Genomic DNA, 20,843 nt, shown 5'->3' with positions numbered 1-20,843 from the left:
ATCACCCTTCCAAGCAAGGTGCAAAGGGGGCAGAGATGGGTGCATTTACCTCCTCTGTGTCTTTCAAGTGCTGGTGCAAGTTAAGAGCCAGGCGATCCCACCACCGTCCTCTGCTGTCAGAACAATAAACATCTTGGGCCAAAAGATCCTGAAGCTGTTCCACTGCCTCCTAGGGCAGACAAGAGGCCAACAGTCAAAAAAAGGTGTGTAGCTTGGTGACCAAGGGACTAAGCCAGGGATAGCTAACCTGTGGTCCTCAAACTACGCTGGACTCCCAGAAATCACCAGCCCTGGTCAGAATGGTCAATGGTCAAAAGATGATGGTAGTTTAGATATCCAGCAACATCTGCAGGGGGCCACACTGACCATTCCTGGACCGTGCTGTGAACTGGGAAACTCCTATTTCACTCCTTGCCTCTGCCACGAGCTCTCTAGGGGAAAGCTGAAACGCCAACTTTCTATATCTGCATTATGGGTGCACTCAAGTAATAGAGGCCTATCTTACAGGGTCTGTTGTAAGGATTATGGCAAGGGAAAGTATGTGAAGCACTTCAAAGACTTTAAACTGCAATACAGAAATGTTTAGTAGTAGAACGTGACAGTGGCCCTGCAACAAAAATTGCCTGAGTGTTAAGCAGTTTTTTGTTTGTACTTTTAGCAATCTTCAGGGTTTCCACCAAGCCCGTTGACACCTGCCCCCTTTGCATGGATAGTGCCCTTTCGGCCACATACCCTGAACATTGGAATTCAAAACCATTTGCAGCCAGGACAGGCTGGTCCTTTCAGAGCTTCCAGTCGGCTTTATGACTTTGTTACAGAAGTGCTTGTTGTGAGGCATTCCCTGTGCCCAACACATTGCGCCTGGCGCCTGGCTTCTTCACCACACAGCTTTTTGGGAATGACGAAGACACACCTCTTTGCCCTGGCCTTTTAATAGATATCTGAGACATACATTTTCAGGGCCCACACTATTCCTTGTGAGTACATCTCAATCATTTTTAATTCTGGATTTTTTAAATTGCTGTAACCTGCCCTGGGACCTGCTGGTGAAAGGCAGTTTATTTATTAACTTATTTATTTTTAATTACCTTATACATATGTAGTCTCTGCAAGATCTCAACACCCTGGGAGAAGATTCGTGTGAACACCCACCCAACAGTGAAACGCCTCAAGTATTCCGGGAGGGCTGCATGGTACCTGTAAAGGGGGGGGGGGACAAAACACATAGGAAGTCTTTGCCATGGAACTACCCACTCCAGCTGCGATTCCTGTACTGCATGGGGTTTGAACAGATGACCCCTTGGGTCCCTTCCAATTCCATGATTCTATGAAAAAGGCTGGAGATGGGCAATTGCTTGGGAGAAGCAAAAGCTGTAAGACAGCCACCATTTCCTGCAATGCACAGGTATCCCTCCCATTGCTATGTCAGGGGAGAGTCACAGCTCAGTGGTAGAGGGCCGGCCCTGCACACAGAAAGTTCCAGGTTCAATCCCTGCCATCTCCAGGTGGAGATGGGGAAGACCCCTGCCTGAAATCCTGCCTGGAGTACAGGCATTCCTGATCTAGGTAGGCCAACAGCCTGGCGCAGTACCGCACAGCCTTCCGTGTTTCTAGGAAGGGGTTATAGCTTAGTGCGGGGGTCCTCAACAGGTGAGGCAGGACAGGATGGCATGTGTGGCAGCAAGATTGAGGGACAATCAAAGAAACACTCAACATTTCAGTGTGTAGCATGCCACTGGACTCTTTTTGGATATACAACTAGAAACAGTATCCACGCCTCTCTTCAAGAACCTTGGCTATTCTTCTATAGTTCTCTATGGCATATTGTTGTGCACAGGGATTTTCAACTCTGACAAATATGAAAAATCAGAAAAGAGAAAGACTTCTTTGTGGTGATGAGGAGACAAGAGTTTGTTTGTCTCAAATTAGGTCTAATACAAATGAGATTACCTGGCAAAAGCAAGCTCACATACACCTCTCATTGAGTTAAGGTACACATGTAAGAGGCTTTTTAATCATTATATTTTGGGAAGGATTCATGTTCTTACATAGCTGCATTGTTATATATTTTCAGGATGTCCCATGATCATATTATAAAGCAGTAGTTTTCTATGTTACAAATCAAGCACTGCCAGAAGTCATTTCTTTTTTGTTTTCCAAAGTATTTCTTATCAATAAACAAATGTTAGTGTGGTCTGAGCAATTTTTTATTCTGAAAGTGTGACCCAAAGAAAATATTTTGAGAACCACTGGCTTAATGGTAAGAGCATCTGTTTTAAACACAGAAGATTCCAGGTTCAGTCCCAGGCATCTCCAGGTCAGGCTGAAAACGTCCCATCAGAAGCCTAGACAAAAGGGAGCAAGATGCAGCACTGGTCTGGCTTGGGCTAAGGCCGCTTCCGGCAGCCGGTCATTCCAGATCAAACAGGCTGGTTCACTATGAAGTCCAGCAAGGGCAGGGGGAGGAGATATTGAATGGGAACAGGGGTGAGATGAAGATGCATACTACAACAAAATTATCTGAGCCCTGCTGGATCAGAATGAAGAGGCCCCATCTAGTCCAGCAACCTAAGGCTCATTATGGGAAACCAGCAAGTAGAAACTGAGTGCAACAGCAGCGCCCACCGCAATTACCTGCAACTGGGATTCAGAGGCATACTGCCTTCAGCTCTCTAAAATAAAAGACATTAAAGAAATGTCCAGTAGCACCTTAGAGACCAACTAAGTTTGTTCTGGGTATATGTTTTCATGTGACAGCTGAAGAAGTGTGCATGCACACTTATACGCAGAACAAACTTAGTTGGTCTCTAAGGTGCCACTGGACATTTTAAAAAAAAATTATTTATTTTGACTGCGTCAGACCAACACAGCTGCCTCCCTGAATCTAAAATAAAAGAAGTGTCTGTGTTGCGCAAAAAAGTAACAAGGAAGGAAGGCTGGACTATATTTTGAAGGCAGTCGGCCAAATATCCAGAGCAGTTCACTGTAACTCTACAGAATCCTTTTGGAAGCGGAAGAGAACATGAGTCTGGTTCCCATATGCACAGGGTAAAGAGGTCTTGCAAAAGGCCTCCCACATGGCCAAATCTCATGACAACAAAGACTCGCCAGTGTACTTAAGAAAGCTTATGCCACAATAGATGTTAGCCTTCTCAAAGGAATCTTCTAAACTATGAACTATAAACTGTAAAATGAGGCCCATGGAGATAAATATGAATAATAATTTTACAGCCTTTGGATTCCAATTTTCCCTCCCCTCTTTCCCCTTTGCGTTTCACCTATCCCTCCACTTCTAATATCTTCCTGGAGTTCCCACATTACACTATGTCCCTCCGGTCCTTTGCCAGTCTTTAATTACGGATGTCCAATCGTAGAAGGAGTCTATCAAATAAGGGCCCATTTCTTCTATCCAGGTTTTTATATCCAGGAGTAAAAACTCCAATTTTGTATCCATAAGCTTGTCAAACCTGAATATCCCAAATGTTCCCCCAGTTCTGTCCAGTTCTTGTTATTTCCTTGTTCTTATCAATCATTCTCCTCCTTTTTATTTCTCTGTTCTCCCACAGAAATGTTCTTTTTCCAAAAGTTTCTAGTGTCTCTGCAGAGGTTTGTTATTCATGGAGCAAAGCATTGCATCATGTTCCTTTCATTTTCCAACAAATAGTTCCATTGTTTCCTGTAGTGTGTAGACCTCTGTAGACAAAATAATGTTCCATTCCTGCAGTTTCCCAGGAGATTAAAAGTTCCATTCAACTGTTCAGATTTCCTGTGAAAAACACATGCAATATCCCTCGGCTCCTCTAGGTGGATTGCAGTAACAAAGTTCCCTTCCAGAATCACATCCACCAGACCAAGTAGCTTGTTGACCGATATTTAAAACAGTTTGTATTCAATTTGTAACAAATATAACCGGCAAAGTCCTCATAACAAAGTCTATTTTAATCTTCCTTTTTGACAGCTCTTTGACAGCTGTCAAAACCTCCATCACTTTTCTCCAGGCAGTTTCACGAATCGCTCCAGGGATTCCGGGGGGGTTGCTTTTTTTAAAACAATTCCACTTTTCTCCTCTAGCTCAATCTTATAATTTTCCCTCGCGAAGTTGCTGATTCGGCAAGATAAGGTTACACTCGATCTTAGTTGTCCAGTCCTTTGTTTTGGCTCTTCTACAATTTAGGGGTGGGCTGACTTCCTTTTTTCCACCTCCCCCGTTCGCTCCAAATTTTAAAAATTTATCCCCTTTTTTTTAGTCCATATTCCAATTACTCACGGGTTCTTCTTTAGAGCCGAATTTTCAATAGAAGAAGTCAGCGCTCTCCGCCGGATGGCATGCGGCTGCGCTCGGCAGGGATAGCAGAGAACTCAAAGCACCACGCTTCTCCCCGGCACCCGATCCGTAGCCTTTAAAAAGGCTCCTTCACGAGTCGGGAGAGCGCTAACGGTGCCAGCCGAGTCTCCATGTCCACGGCCTCAATCTGGCCGTGGTTTTTAAGGGTCCCCGCATCGCCGGTGCGGTAGGACCCAGCCCCTGCCAAGCCGGCTCCCTCCGGAGCTCGGAGGGAGCCCGCCATTCGGCGATGGCGCCGACCCGGAAGTCGCTCTTCTAAACTATGAACTATAAACTGTAAAATGAGGCCCTTTGTTATTCTCTTGAATTTCTGGCCAGGAATAATACCCTAAGCTATTCAAGGGTTTTACTGTCAAGAATAAATTCGCCTGCAAGCTCTTTTTCAGGGAAAAATGAAAACCCACTCTCCAATTCACCTCTGCGGAGCTGAGGAACAAAAACATGGAACTGTGACAAATAGACTCTGATGATCAATGCTTCCTAGAATACCAAAGCTGCAAACAAAACAGACTCTGGTTTTATTTATAGCAGAGAACATGAGCCACTTGTCAAAGGCAGGCTACACCTGCCCTGGATTCAGCCCTGATCCTGGATGCCCAGGTCTCTGCAGTGGCCAGGATTGCCTTTGCAGAATTAAAGCCACTGTACCAGTGGAGATGCCTGATCTGTCCTCAGTGACACTCACCTTAGTTACATCCCATTTGGATTTCTGTAACACGTGGGGCTGCCTTTGAGAGGTCCTCAGAAATTTCAGCTGTCCCAAGGAGCTGCAGCCCAACTGTGGAGCAGGGCTGGTTATAGGGAGCACACGACTCCCTCACTATAGCAGCTCTCCACTGGCTGTTTCTGGGAACAATTCAAAGTGCTGCTTATGACCTATAAAGCCCTTATGGCTTAGGCTATTCGAAGGACTGTATTCTTCCACATGAAGCTGCCCAGCTCTTCAGTCCCACCTCCCTCCCAGGTACATCTGGTGCAAAAATGGGAAGAGGGACTTCTCAGTGGCTGCTCCTAGACTCTGGAACGCCTTTCCAGAGAAACTGGATTGGCTCCCTACTTGTCCTTCCTCCATCAGGTGAAGACTGCTTTAATTCTGCAAGCTTTGGGGAAATGACTCTTTTTAAGGGAATTGTTTTTAATAGTGCTGTGCTATTTTTACATCTTTAAAATGCTATTATAGTTTAATGACTTTTAAACTGTATTTTATATGTTTTGAACTTTTGGTGTTTTATCTATGATTAATCTGGGGGGTGCACCTTGAGTCCTGCTTCTGGCAGAAGGGTGGGATAATAATAATAATAATAATAATAATAATAACAACAACAACAACAACAACAATAACAACAACAACAACAACAACAACAACAACAACAACAACAACAACAATAATACTACACCAGAAATGAGATCACACTTTGTTTCAGCCCCCCTTCCATTTTGAGTACAACTTGCATCAAGCCCTAGCCCACACATGTGTTCACTGCAGATCACCCCCCCCCCGCCTCCTCCTGCTCCACTCAGCCTTCATACCGCAAAGAAAAGTGTTCCCTCAGCTCCTGCCAGATTTCTTTGGCCACCTCATAGAGTCTGTGCGCCTCCTTCCAGTTCCCATGAGTCACAGCCACAGAGATGTCATTTGACAAGTACGCAGCACTGGCATACCTAATAAGAAATAAAAATAATAATAATTTAAAGCAATGATTTCAAGATGAAGGCCACCATCTCAGAACAGATTATGCTGTAGCATTTGTTTATGCAGTAGATTTATATCCCAGCTTTTAGAGATGAAACCTTTCTTCTAAGGTGCCTCACAATAGCATTATTAAGCAAATTCATACAACATATTTTAAAAGATAGTTTTGAAACACCTACTTAACAATAAAGATTACTGTTATAGCAGCAGCAGCCAGCAATCGAATTAGAACAGCATTCAGCCTGGTAATTCCGCAGAGTTACAGAATGATGTGCCACCAAAATAACAGCATCCCAACTAAGATCTGTAAAATCCGCCTTCCCCAGCCAGTTGCCCTTCAGGTGCTTTAGGAAGCAACTTCCATCAGACCTAGCTGACACGGTCTGGTCTGCATCTAGGGAGCGCCAGGTTGGGGAAGACTGCCTACAATTATGGTAAAAGTACCACCTGCCAAATCCCAATTAGAAGAGAATTTCTTAAATGTGGAATCATGGCATCGTGCCATAACTCCCAAACCTGTGAGCTGAGTCCCCAAATCTTTTTTCAGAGGTCCACAGATTACCCACTCCAAGTTTATGGTCTATATTTATATCAAGAGAGGTGGGTGAGTAAGTGGACCTCAACTTATGAACTTTCTTTCCTTTTCCACATACCGTGGGTTTCAAATATTTAATGTTTAAATTTGCATGCAGCTTTTTAATTTGCATCACTGTCAGAACAATCAAATACCAAACCATTTCAAATCATAATATAAGAACATATGGATCATGTCAATGGCCCATCTAGCCCAGCATCCTGTTCTCACAGTGGGAAAGCTGCAAGCAGGATCTGAGCAGCAGAGCACTCTTCCCTGACAATCCAAAAAACAACCCAGTTGGATTATATGAACATTGTCACATTTTAAACGCATCATAAAGCAAACGTAGCAATTCATTAGAAACATGTCAACAATAATAAGACCAGAAGCCACTGCATGGCAGTACTATACAAAAACTAACAAAATGTATAAAAGCTTTCACAGAGGTTAAAAATCTTAGGTGTGCAGAATTTCAGGTGGGAAGAGGGTGTTGCCCTCAGGTCCTGCTTGCAAGCTTCCCATGGGCACCTGGTTGGGCACTATGAGAACAGGACGCTGGATTAGGTGGGTCTCTGGCCTCGTCCAGCAGGGCTCCTTCTGTAAAAAGTAAGAAGAAAAACTACAGTAAGAAGGGGGGGAAACAGTATCCAGGGCCTTCTGGATGCCTCCCTACCGGATGAAATCATCCCGATCCTGGAATATCTGGGTTTTCCTGTTGACTGTGTAACTGGGGAAGATCATGCGACCCATGTTCACCATGAGGGCTGTGGAAAGTTGTCCTTGGCCGCCACTTCCAGCTTCTTCATCCTCCACTGGGTCAGTCAGGGAAAAGAGCAGCAGCACCCGTGAGAAGACTGTCCGGGGAACTTTATGAACCCTGACAGATTTGCCAGCCACATCTTTTGCTCTAAGGAGTACGCAACAACAAGAAGGAGGAAAAGGAAAGTCAACATGAACTAAACACCCTCAGGTCTTCTACAGAGACACATGGTCCAACGCTTGCTTAGAATTATGTCCCACAATGTCCAATGGGGCTGACTCTTTTGTAAGGGTGAGGCTCTTTAAAAGGATTTTAGCCCCTAAACCATTTTTTTCAACTGTTTCTCTGGCAGATTACTAGGCTGCTGGGGATTTTCACAGCTTAGGCCAGGGGTTGCCAACCGTTCTGGGCCTATGGGCCCATCTGCAGATGGGAGGCATTGTCCTGGACCCCACACACTCACCATCTGCAACCCAGTAAACAGCACACCTTATTTGTTTGCTTGCAACAGGATGCTTCTTTCTAGTCTAATTCCATTGATGGGAGGGTGAGGGTGGATGTGGGTGTAAATGTATTTATCACAAAGCATCCATAAGGATAAAAGGAAGCAAGCACTTTCCAAAACGTTAGTGCCTCTTACAGAGTTGAGAAAGACTTGTAGACAAAACAAAACATCATCATCATCATCATCACATGCCCCATAGTATTGCAGGAGCTGCACTAGATGACCTGTGGGGTACACATCCAACTCTACAATTCTGTGACTCCAAATGTCCAAGTTCTCCTGCCTTCTCAAGTTACTCCTCCCTTCCCTCCGTGGCCCCTGAGATCTGTGAACTCCTTCCAAGAATTCTAACATCAGCCATTCTCAACCCACTAGGCGAACATCAGACCCAGGCAACAGGAATGGACAATGTTGAGCTGCAGTCCAAATTATCCAGAAGGCACCAAGGTTGGGAAATTCCAGGTGACACAGGACAACCTTCTCTCTCTCAGGTCCCTCCTCCTCCCCCCCTATTTCTATGAAGCCACTGCCTGATCCCTTAAGCCTTGATGCCAACTGAAACTGGACCATTTTTTGAGTCACTTCCCTGTTCCCCCGCTGCTAGAACAGTTACTGCATGCTCCTTGCAAACAGGTTCTTTGGCTTGAAGGTGGTCCTTTTCCTAAAGCAAACAGCTCTGCAAACTTTACTCAGCAACAACATAATAATCTCAAATCATGCAACTGGAAGCTGCTGGGCTAACTTCAGCAAGGCAATGGAACACACCAAATCTAAATTTACTACACATACATTATCAATAAATTTGGTTTGCTGCTCTGATGCAAAAAATTAACACACAAGGTGAAAGCGCTAAGAAAAGGAAATCAAACAGACAAATTTTGTGATCTATGGTACCGTTTCATTGAATTTGCATGTAACAAAAAAACTATATCTCCTCAAACACATGGCAATTTATGGCTAACAACTCTTGGTTAAATGCATTATCGTCTATTTTGCTCCTTGTACCATCATATTGCAATGACCTTGTCCATGCATCAGTGATATTGATTGCTTGTAATTTTCAATCAGAAAGATCCATTTCATTTATGTTCACCCTTTTTATGCGTATGAAAGCGAAATGAATATGTTTAAACAACATCAGCTCAGGAATAGAATTTCCCTTAGCTTTACGTTCTTCCCCTGCCCCCTGCAAAAATAGATAGAACAATGCAGCTGAAGTGCTGAGATGCTCCTCCAAAATCACACACACATCAACCAGGGTATTCATCTGCTTAAAAACCAGTGCATAGTTCAAGAGTGAATTATAAAAAGGAGAGTCTCCTGAAAGGTGCCTGCTGTGCTTATGGCAGCTGTTGAAAACTGGATTACAGTGGAGCAGAAAGCACAGCATTTCTTGAAGCAAAGAACAGGGGCTTTGCAAAAACCAAATATCCTCTAGCCTCCATCTTTCTGGAGGCTTTAAAAAGTGTGGGAGCATATCATGGAGACACAGAATACTGGTATGTTTTCCTGTCTCTGTTGGGAACAGAATTCAACTTCCTGAGAAGGAGCAATCTCATTCCTTTCTTTTTTTGAAAGAAAAATGCACCATAAACAGAAATGCAGGAAAGAGATATATCTCACAGGTGCCATTTGAAAGGATGGGCTCTTTATTTCTGCAATACACCAACTGTGTTATGGACAAAAATGCCTTATTTCCTTGTTTCTTGGGGAATCAATCTCAAAACTTTCTGCTAACAACTGAAAGGAAAAGATTTTCATCTATCAGTCTTCAACAACAGAAAGTTTTGCAACGTAGTTAATTGGCATCTTTTACTGAGGTTGCAGAATCTAGCTTTTCCTGGGTGGCCCTGATGCAGAATTCTGATGTTTTTATTTCTTCATTTTAGAAGGGAAAGCACTCAAAAGCAGTGGTGTAGCGTGGGGGGTGCAGGGGGGGCCAGCCGCACCGGGCGCAACATCTGGGGTTAGGGTTAGGGGGCGCAAATCCACGGGTTAGGGGGCGCAAATCCATGGGTTAGGGGGTGCAAATTACTTGCCTTGCCCCGGGTGCTGACAACCCACGCTACGCCACTGCTCAAAAGTTAAGTTACCTTTTCAGAATCACATTCCCAATGCCAGCTTGGTTCCTGCTGAAGACTGAGCGCTGCTTTGACAACCGGAGGAAATCTTCCAGGAGCTGCTGTTTCTGTGCATTTGGGTTTGGCAGGTGGAAGACCTTTGCTAAGGTTTTCAGCTCAGGGGCAGAAAGCAAGTCAAGAGCCTCAGACAGATCTCTTAATTCTGCCTCTGCAGGTACACAGGGAAAAATGCAAGAATAATGAAAGGGACTCCCCATAGATACCCAAGTCCTTTGCTACATGAAAGTCCAAAGAACGCCACACAGTCATTGTGTAAGTTATGACACATCCTCTGCTTAAAGCGTGAGGTATTACTGCCTTATTACACACACCACACATATTATAAACCATGCTATGAATACCACAAATTTAAAAAGCTATTTGTGGTGGAGAGGCAGGGAGGGACTAATTTACAAAGGATAAGTCGACCGAGAGATGCTAACAATGACAGAGTAGAAGCTGCAGGGGCTTTTTTGGGGGAAGCTTTAAAGGTCTCTCCTGATCCTCTGAGGAGCCTGTGGCCCAGTCATTCAAGTCTGGTGGCAGAGGCACCTGATTGGTGTGCAGGGCATGAGATGCAGGCTGTGAAGCTAGCAGATCCCACATGGGAAAGACCAGGCAGCAGATCTGCCTCCTCATCAGGGCTACTGTTGTACTCACACCCCTCTCCCCAGCTATCTGATCCTTCAGTGGGAGATACCAGGGACTGAACCCAAGATGCCATGCATACAAAGTATGCAGAGTCTCCTGCCTATAATTTAAGCTGAAACCCAGCAAACTGCAAAGGGGCATTCTACATTTACTTGTGTCCGTGTCCTTCCCACCTTGTAGATTTGGGGCAGGTAACAAGACCCTGAGGAATATCAAGGAGAGAAAATACAGGCAACTCTCAACTTACACAGGGATTATGTTCCAGGGATCGCGCCTAAAGCAAAAATTGCATATAGCAATTTTTGGTGGGTGAGATTGCCAAAGTCTTTTTTCCCCCCAGACGTCTGTTCCCTTTCCATCCCTATTTACTTACTTACTTACTTACTTACTTACCTACCAACCAACCAACCAACCAACCAACCAACCACACAAAGTTGCAAGTTAACCTGCAGTACAAAACTGAAGGCACAAGTCATCCCAGGCCTACACTATCTCTGCAAGTGAGCGGGAGTGGCTGAGATCTTCCTGGATTGTACCATTCCAGAGTGTATGCAGGGAGGTCAACTTTTTGTATGCTGCCCATGTTTAAAACAACCCCCAAAACTCCTATCTTACGGAAAGCATTATTACCTCTCCCTCTCCCTGATATGCTACTTACAACAATATTTTGTTTTTCCTTTTCATATGGGGCTACTTTTTTATTTACTCCCACCCCCATAAAAAAACCCACCTGCAGTGGTGCAGTTCAGAAATGGAACTATCGCATTATTTTATTCCACATAACTGTCATGCAAACTTTTAACAGACATACCTGACTGCAAGAATCCTGTTCCAACAAGCTCGTTGATGTATGATGAGAGATCCTCAGCAATCTCCAGGTAGACTATCTTGTTCGCTTTTATCCAACTCAGCTTGCGTTGGAAAAGTCTGACGTATAACTTCTGAGCGCTGGCTGCAGTGGCATCATAAACCAGGAGGACAAAGAAAATTCTAAAGGTGCTTTCTAAGTCTGGAATTGAATCCACATCTACACCAGTGGTCCCCAAAGCTTTTCAGGCTCCTGCCCCCTTAGCTCCATAAACTCATCCCCAATGCCTCCCACCCTACCCTATAGAAAGCATTATTCAGAACATATAATAGCTCAATAAAATTCAAAACAGTAATAATCAATGGCACATTTAGTCAAAATCCAATCAAAACTATTTAGTTAAATTAATCCAATGAAACAGATGAACTTGATGCAGTGGTCCTAGCTCTTCTTCTGGTGGTCATTTGCAGTTTCACCGCTGCCCTAACATCCACTTGCCTCTTAGTGCCCCTCTAGGTAATTCCACTTCCCCAGGGGAACACACCACCCACTTTGGGAACCACTGCAAAATACCTGGAAGACACACGGCAGCTTTGCTGTCAAACGCACATCAGCTGGCCCTGCTCAGGAGTTCGGAAAGCGGGAATCACATCACTGCCGATCAGCTGCAAATCCTGATTGGCTGCACCAAGAACTTCTGAATGGGAGCTTTTGAGAGGAGCCTAGCCTAGCGGAGACTGCACCTGGCGCCAAATGTAAAAGGCACCCAATACAAGCCCTGCTTGCAAAGCAACAACCAGGAGTGCACTCTGAGGTTCCTGGTTCCAGCCCAGGATGCAGAAGGAGAAAGAAAAGAATCGGGATCCCAATTATTGCCTTTCAAGTCAGGTCATCTGACATCACACGAACATCTGTAACTGACAAGTGGGAGGCCCATACCATCTGTCAAACTGACCAGCAAAGGGTGAGGAGCTCAGGATCTAATCTGCCATTGCATCCTGTTCCTCACCCTCGTACGGCTGGCCTTAGAAACCCAGTATATACACAGTGGTACTTTCCTTCATTTTTGGAGTGAGAAATGACCTTTAAAAAGGGCCTGGGAAACACTATTCTAGATGGATATAATTTTATTTTTTATTTTTCTTACCCTATGACCACTCTCTCCTTTCCAAGATGGCCTGTTCCGCATCCCTGATTTATTTAGGTTGCTTTATTCACTTACACCTGGGGTTTTGTTATGTCTTGCCATTCTTATCCGTCTGCTCCTTGGTTTTATATGAGATTGCGTGGGGGGGGGGGAAGGTTAAGTCAGAAAACGACTACTAATTAATTTTCCCTTCTGGTTCTTAAACTTTCTTCACTTTCCCCCGACATTTTCCTCCACCCCAGGGTGTCACAATAAAGAGAATTTCATGCAACCTTCTACCAAGAGGAAGAATATACTCAAAGCCCAGGTTGTCATTTTCCCAGTGGGGATGAGGATTCTTTGATGTTCTCCCTCTGATACTTCCCAAGTCAAAAAGCCAGAAATAGAACTTCCGGAGGCGGCGCGAACGGTAATGGCTGCCCTTTCCTAACCGGGAGAGGGAAGCTACGCTGGAAAAGGGTCGTCCGCTACGGCGAAGCGGAGACCCATTCTGGAAAACCGCAGGCAGCGGAAGCCTGCGGTCTCGGGACCCGGCGGGCGCCAGGAGCTACCCCCGAAACGTTGAGGGAACCCCGTAAGGGGCTCCGGATCGCAGAGGGGGTAGCGGCGCTGTGGGTCTATGCGCATTCAGCGGAGCGAAGCCGCGTTGCCGTTGCCGGTGAGCGCCGACCTTTCTTCCTTCAACACAAGATTCCAAAACGTAACAACCCGTGAGTAATTGAGGACTTTACTAAATTTCGGGACTAAAATATTGAAAATAAGCTGAAAGCGGAGAGACGAGGAAAAGGAAGTCCGTCCTCCGCAGCCATTGATTTTTAAAGCAAAGAGCAGGAGGAGTGGAGGCATAGAGAGAACTTTTGACAGCTCAGATTGAGCACCCGCAGAAATTACTTTTCCTTTTAAAGACTGTAAGCAATTGATTTTTGGACTTTTATTAGGACTTATATATTCCTTTCTTTGTGGATTACAATTCTGTTTAAGAAGCCCAGGTGTCAGAACTGCCTGAGCAGTAGAACTGTCAGACTGCAAATTTGGATACATTCTATTTAAACTTGGAGACAGTCTGAGGGAGTTCAGAATGGTTACGTTCTTGCATTTTGGAACTCCAGTAAGCACAACTTGAAATATTGTGGCAAACCTAAAACCAACTCTGCTAAAACTACTTTTGTGAAGATCCCTAAGAATTGGTTTAGATTTTGTATGTGGAATGGACTCTTCTTCCTAGGACATTTTATGCTCCCCCTAGAGGATTGAGGACTTACAACAAAAACATTGTTTTACTTTCTATTTCCCGGCCCTCTGTTTGATTGCTACCATCTGGGCCGTAGCTTTCCCATGGGAATAACTCAGCTTGACCTTGACTGCTAGATATTTTTGGAATGAGTGGCGCAAAAAGAAAGGGATTAAGAACCAGACAAACAACTCTGACAACCGTAACTGCAGCCTCACAAGCACGCAGATCATCTGTGCCCACTTTGCCCTCGGAGGAAAAAGTTACCTCCCTGTCACAGGCAGGGGAGGAAGAAACTGAGGATTTACAACTAGAAGAGATGGCCTCAGGAGGATCTGGTTCTGTATTAGAGAGAATTCTTGAGAAATTGGAGTCTTTGGAGAGGAAAGTTGACCAACAAACTGCGAAAATTGACCTTAATACAGAAACTTTAAACAAATTATCTGGGCAAGTTGCACAGAATGCACAAGCAATCGGACAACTGAAGGAGGCTGCAGGTGAAAATCAGAAACTGGCCGAAGAGACCAGCCAAAGAGTGGGAGAGTTGGAAAAAGAAGTAAGGCCGCTCAGTAAGCAGGTCGGAGAACATCAGACCTATCTCTCTATGTTGGAACTTCGGAACAGGGAGATTAATTTAAGGATAAGATCGATACCAGAAGTGGAAGAAGGTAATCTAGCTGAGTTTCTGACCAAAGAATTCTCCAAGTTCTGGGGTTTAGAGGAGGAAGATTTTAAAATTGTGTCAGCCTTCAGACTTGGAAGACTTACAAAGAGAGAAAGGCCCAGAGACTGTTTGATTACGTTGAGATCAAAGGAGGAAAGGGACAAGATTTTGGGCCTGCACTACGGAAGCTCTTTGAACATTTCGGACAAAAGAATTGAGATTTTTAAGGACATTCCTAAACAGCTGTTGGATCTTAGATCTGAATATTTGGACTTAGTAAAACTGCTGAGAAGCAACTCAATCATCTTTAGGTGGGACTTTCCCCAAGGACTATCTTTTACCTTTAGAGGGAAGAAGATCAAAATTAGAACTTTGGAAGATAGGGATAAGTTTTTGACTGCCTACGGTGAGGACCTTCATAAAGGACTTGAACTACCCTCAGGGTCTGAACCACCACAGGTGCCTGTACCTCAGAACCCTGAAGACTCACAGAACAAAATACCATCCCAAGGAAACTAAACAGATCTATCCAGGATGTCTCTGCAACTTTTAAGTTGGAATATAAATGGCTGCAACAGCCCGGAAAAAAGGAAGAAAATCTTTCACTTATTAAAAAAGGAGCAACTAGACATTACTTGTTTACAAGAAACACATGTGACTAGGCTCCACAGAAAAATATTGGTAAATAAAAGGATAGGCCAAGAATTTATATCTTCGGATTTAGTTAAGAAGAGAGGAGTGGTGATATATGCAAAGGAGAGCCTCTCACCAAAATTTCTATTTAAAGATGAACATGGAAGAATTTTGGCAATTGAAATACAGCACCAAGGAGAGAAAATTTTGATATTAGGAATCTACGCTCCAAATGAAGGGAAATCAGAATTCTACAAGAAGTTGCATGAGATTATGCTGGATTATCTGGACTATGATAACATCATTATGATGGGAGATATGAATGGGATCGTTTCTACAAACATGGATAGGTCACAAAGCCAAAAGGTTACTAAAGAAGGCAGACTACCAAAGACCTTTTTTGAAATGACAGACAACATGGACTGGATTGATATATGGAGGACAAAGAACCCCTTAGGGAAAGAAGGAACATTTTTCTCTGAAGCCCAACTGACTTGGACAAGAATTGACCAAATATGGATTTCTAGAGGTCTGGCTCCTAAGGTGAAGAAAGTGGAAATCTGCCCAAAGACCTGCTCCGATCATAACGCGTTGAAAATGGACATGACATTATTACCAACCGGCTCCTTTAGATGGAAGATGAATGACAACTTGTTTAGAGATCAGGAGATTATCAAGAAGGCCCAAAAAACAATAAAGGACTATTTTGAGATAAATTTGAACACTGCTGTGGAAAAAAGAACAATCTGGGACGCAAGCAAAGCTGTGATGAGAGGGTTCTTGATACAACAGAACGCCATAAAGAAAAGACTACAAAATGAGAAAAAGGACAAGATTTTGGGGAAAATTAAAGAGTTAGAGAAGAAACTAAGAGTAAACCCGAAGTCACAGCCGATTTTGAGAGAAATTAAACTTCATCAGGCACAATATTCCAAACTGATAAATCAGGAAATAGAATGGAAGATTAAATCAATGAAACAAAAAACATTTGAATCGGCTAATAAATGTGGGAAACTGCTGGCTTGGCAGTTGAAGAAGAGACAAAAGCTGAACATAGTAACAAATTTGGAAATAGAAGGAAGGAATATTCAGAACCCGGTGGAAATTAGAAAATGTTTCCAGAAATATTTCAAGAAATTATACACTCAAGGGCCACAAAAGGAGGAAGAGATTGCAAAATTTTTGGAGAAAAATGGACTTAAAAAACTATCACAAGAAAATAGATCACTCCTGAATAGTAAAATAACACGACTAGAGATAGAACAGGCCATTCAGAATATGAAGTTGGGCAAGTCTCCAGGGCCAGATGGCTTGACCTCCAAGTACTATAAGACATTAAGTGACTATTTGATTCAACCACTGCTGGAGGTCAGCAATGAAATTATGGAGGGAAAGAAGGCGCCTGAATCGTGGAAGGAAGCTTTCATCACATTGATACCAAAATCAGAAACTGAAAAGACACAACTTAAGAACTACCGCCCCATTTCCCTTTTAAATGTGGATTACAAAATATTTGCTGACGTTTTGGCAGGAAGATTCAAAAGAGTTTTAAATGAGATAATTCATAAAGACCAGGCAGGCTTTCTCCCAGGAAGACATTTATTTGCTAATACAAGGAACATTATTGACATTTTGGAACTCTTGCAAACAAATATTAACACTAAAGCAGTTCTAATTTTTATAGACGCGGAGAAGGCCTTTGATAATATTTCTTGGAAATTTATGAAGGGGAATTTAAAAGAAATGGGAGTGGGGCGGGGTTTTGAAAATGGGATTGACGCGATTTACTCAGAACAAAAGGCAAAACTGATAGTTAACAATGTGGTTACAGAAGAGTTTAAGATTGAAAAAGGGACACGACAAGGCTGCCCGATTTCCCCCTTGCTGTTTATCTCTGTCCTGGAGGTGCTCTTGAACTTGATTAGAGGGGACCGGTTGGTGCAAGGGATTCAGATCGGAGTGAAACAATATAAACTTAAAGCTTTTGCAGATGACCTTGTTTTGACATTGCAAGAGCCAGAATCTAGTACAAAAAGAGTGTTACAATTGATTCAGGACTTTGGTCGGGTAGCGGGCTTTAAACTAAACAAACAGAAAACTAAGGTGTTGGGAAAAAACTTGACAGATGCAGAGTCAGAACGGTTTCAGAGAGAAACAGAACTAACTGTGGTTAAAAAAGTAAAGTACCTAGGGGTAAACATAACAGCAAAAAATCTGAGTCTATTTAAGGATAATTATGAAAAATGTTGGTCTGAAATTAAGAGAGACTTGGACAGTTGGTCAAAATTGAAGCTTTCTTTGTTAGGCCGAATTGCTGCTATTAAGATGAATGTATTGCCTAAGATGTTGTTTTTATTTCAAACATTGCAAATTGTGGATAAGACGGAGTGCTTCAGGAAGTGGCAGAGAGATATTTCTAAATTTGTCTGGCAGGGCAAAAAGCCCAGAATTAAGTTTAAGATATTAACTGATGCGAAAGAAAGAGGGGGCTTTGCCCTGCCAGACTTAAGGTTGTACTACGAAGCCGCAGCTTTCTGCTGGCTAAAAGACTGGCTACTTCTAGAGGACACTGATGTGTTAGATTTAGAAGGTTTTAACAATGCATTTGGCTGGCATGCATACTTATGGTATGACAAAGTTAAGATCAATAAGGCCTTTAAGAACCATATTGTCAGGAAAGCAGTGTTTAATGTCTGGACAAAATACAAAGACCTATTGGAAAATAAAACTCCAAGATGGCTATCACCTCTGGAGGCTAAGGCCCGAAAAAGACCCAATATGGAGGCCAAATGGCCGAAATATTGGGAAATAATAGAGAAAGAGGGTAACAATTGGAAATTGCAGAGTTTGGAAAAAATGAAAGATAAAGTGCGAGACTGGTTACATTACGCTCAGATTCAAGAAATTTTTAAAAAGGATAAAAAGTTAGGATTCCAGGTGGAGAAATCGAAGTTGGAAACAGAATTGTTAGAACCTAAGACTAAAGTACTTTCAAGAATGTATAACTTGCTGTTGAAATGGAATACACAAGATGAAATGGTTAAGTCGGCCATGATAAAGTGGGCACAGGATATTGGGCATAATATTATGTTTGAGGATTGGGAAAGGTTGTGGACCACGGGGATGAACTTCACGGCATGTAATGCTCTGAAGGAAAATGTAATGAAAATGATTTATAGGTGGTACATGACCCCAGTTAAACTAGCCAAAATATGCCATGTGCCAGACAACAAATGCTGGAAATGTAAGGAAAATGAAGGAACATTCTTTCACCTCTGGTGGACTTGTCCCAGGGTGAAGGTCTTCTGGGAAATGATATATAATGAGCTGAAAAAGGTATTTAAGTATACCTTCCTTAAGAAACCAGAGGCCTTCCTCCTGGGCATTGTCGGCCAGATGGTGCCAAAGAAGGACCGAACATTCTTTTTGTACGCAACAGCAGCAGCAAGGATACTTATCGCCAAGAAGTGGAAAACTCAAGATCTACCCACTCTGGAAGAATGGCAGATGCAGCTGATGGACTATATGCAACTGGCCGAGATGACTGGCAGAATTCGAGACCTGGGAGAAGAGAGGGTTGAAGAAGATTGGAGGAAATTTAAGATTTATTTACAAAAATATTGTGATTTGGCGGAAAGTTAAGTAGGATGTTTGATCATAAATAATTGGCCACCACAAAATCGGATCGAAATGGGATGTAAAGTGAGATTAAGAGAAACTAATTTACAGAGGATTATATTTAAATGAGTGGTTATAAAATTTGCAAATTAGATGATAAATTGCCGGGAAAAATTTATGATGATGAAAATGGCAGCGGGAGATGTGAGGAAGTCCAAAGAAGTTATGAAACTTTGTTGAGATAAAAGAAAGGTTGTTTATTTCTGTACTTTATTTTGTAAAAACCCCTAATAAAAATTTATTAAAAAAAAAAACAAAAAGCCAGAAATAATGCTGATTTTACAGATCATCATCCCTCTTTCTTACTTCTCCCTTCAGCAGTGGTGGATAGGTATGGGAGACACTTAAGATTTAATATACTATTATGTCCTGCTATTCTGAAAAAGCAAACTCAGTGCCAATATTAGAGTAAAGCAAAACATCCTTTTCTAATTTGCGAAAGCACCCTGCTGGAGCAGATTCCTGCTCATCATGGGAGACCAAATGACTGAAGTTGCAATCAGAATACATGCTTACCTGAGAGGAAGACATACCAAAAACATACAGAAAGTCACCAGCTTACAAGGATCAGGCCTGCTTCCCAAAGTCATCCAGGTGCCTCTAGGAAGCCCACAAACTGGGAAGCTAAGTCTGAGTCAGACCATCTAGCTCTATATTATCTACGCTGATTCTTTGTGGTTCTCCAGGATTCCAGACTGGGGTATTCATTCCCCAGCCCTACCTGGAGATTTCAGGATTGAGCCCGCAACCTTCTGCATTCCAAGCAAATGCACTTTCACCTTTCCTCAGATCTCACCTTGGGACATGAACTCACTTAGATGGCTTTTAGATTATCCCTTCTCCCTGAGCCTCAGTTTTCCTTATATGTAACATGGGGAAAATATTATTTGCATACCTAAGAGGGAGTACTGGAAGACAGGCAGTGATCATGAACTGCTTTGAAAGCTCTAAAGCAGTGTTTCTTATACGTACCTCACATTATATTCACCTGAGAAGGGATACGACTCAACTCTCCAAAGGGGTAAGCGATTTTTCTTAAGTTTGGGAAGTGCTCCTCTCTAAAGCATCATCCTTCTACCTTGGGTCCCTGGACATTGGTGGACTACAACTCCCATTATCCTTGCCAATTGGCCTCTCTGGTGGGTGACGATGGGGGCTGCAGTCCAATAACATCCGGGCATCCAAGATTGGGAACAACATCTTTATGGCAACATGAAAGTATAGCAAGGTTATTAAGTGAAGGGCTAGTTACAAACTCTCACTGAGATTTTATTTAAAACATTTCAGGTCACAGTTCCAAAAAGTTCAAAGTGGCTGTCAAAAAGATGAAGTACATTAAAAATGCTGAAACATCAAGATGGAAGTGGACAATGGATGCAAGAGATGAGGGACCCTGCAGAGAGAGAAACAGTCCTTCAGCTGATAAAATCCATGTGGGCCAGGTAACAAAAGACATTGGCAAATCGGTTCTGAGTTGGGGAAAGCTTCCAAGTGCATTTCAAAACACACGGCTTATAAAACAGCCATTCGCTTTATCACCTGAGTGGAGCAAGGCTCGCCTCCAGGGGATCAGATAGACAAGACTTACAAAAAGCTTTATTTTTAGGCCACAGAAGGCTAATTTGAGCTATGAAGAGAAAAATGTTGTGGCCCAGCAGTTTATCAAAGATTAGGCTTGATGAAGAGGAAATATTTCAGAGGGGGAGGGGGGAGAGAACTGGATGCCCATTTTATCCAAAATCAACTTCACTCTCCTATAGCTCAAATAGGTCCCTATGGATCACGCAGAAGCCCTGCTTCCCCGGAGCCCAGACTTGCAAAGCAGAAATTATTGCTCAAGCAGAGTGATCATGCCAAGGTGCAGCCTCTTTCCCAGGTGCTTATCATCAGCCCAACATCAAAGGCTCATAGAGCTGTAAAAAATTGTATCTGCCTCTTAGCAGAAGCCAACCAATTGGGGAGCATGTAAGTTATGCAAAGAGCTCATCTAATGGCATGGCTTAACATCTCTGCATACAGAAACCAAACAGA

General features: G+C 43.1%; 1 protein-coding gene across 8 annotated transcripts in view; it reads right to left on the bottom strand.

The window, feature by feature from the left end:
- Positions 1 to 20,843, bottom strand: part of FAN1 (FANCD2 and FANCI associated nuclease 1) — a 39,208-nt gene that overhangs the window by 13,404 nt on the left and 4,961 nt on the right. For all 8 annotated transcript variants that reach the window (XR_014557896.1, XR_014557897.1, XR_014557898.1 and 5 more), the window contains 6 exons: positions 11,463 to 11,603; positions 9,974 to 10,169; positions 7,289 to 7,522; positions 5,876 to 6,007; positions 1,089 to 1,197; positions 50 to 169 (listed from right to left, as the gene is read on the bottom strand). Coding sequence is in view for 1 of the 8 variants with exons in the window: in XM_083712171.1 (XP_083568297.1) it covers positions 50 to 169; positions 1,089 to 1,197; positions 5,876 to 6,007; positions 7,289 to 7,522; positions 9,974 to 10,169; positions 11,463 to 11,603 (932 nt within the window). In the remaining 7 variants the exon portion in view is untranslated. The remainder of the gene's footprint in view (positions 1 to 49; positions 170 to 1,088; positions 1,198 to 5,875; positions 6,008 to 7,288; positions 7,523 to 9,973; positions 10,170 to 11,462; positions 11,604 to 20,843) is intronic.

The sequence above is a fragment of the Podarcis gaigeae genome (assembly GCF_964106915.1).
Source record: "Podarcis gaigeae genome assembly, chromosome: 14".
NCBI lineage: Eukaryota > Metazoa > Chordata > Lepidosauria > Squamata > Lacertidae > Podarcis > Podarcis gaigeae.
Note: the sequence above shows the minus strand (reverse complement) of the source record. Positions and strands in the feature narration are given on the sequence as shown.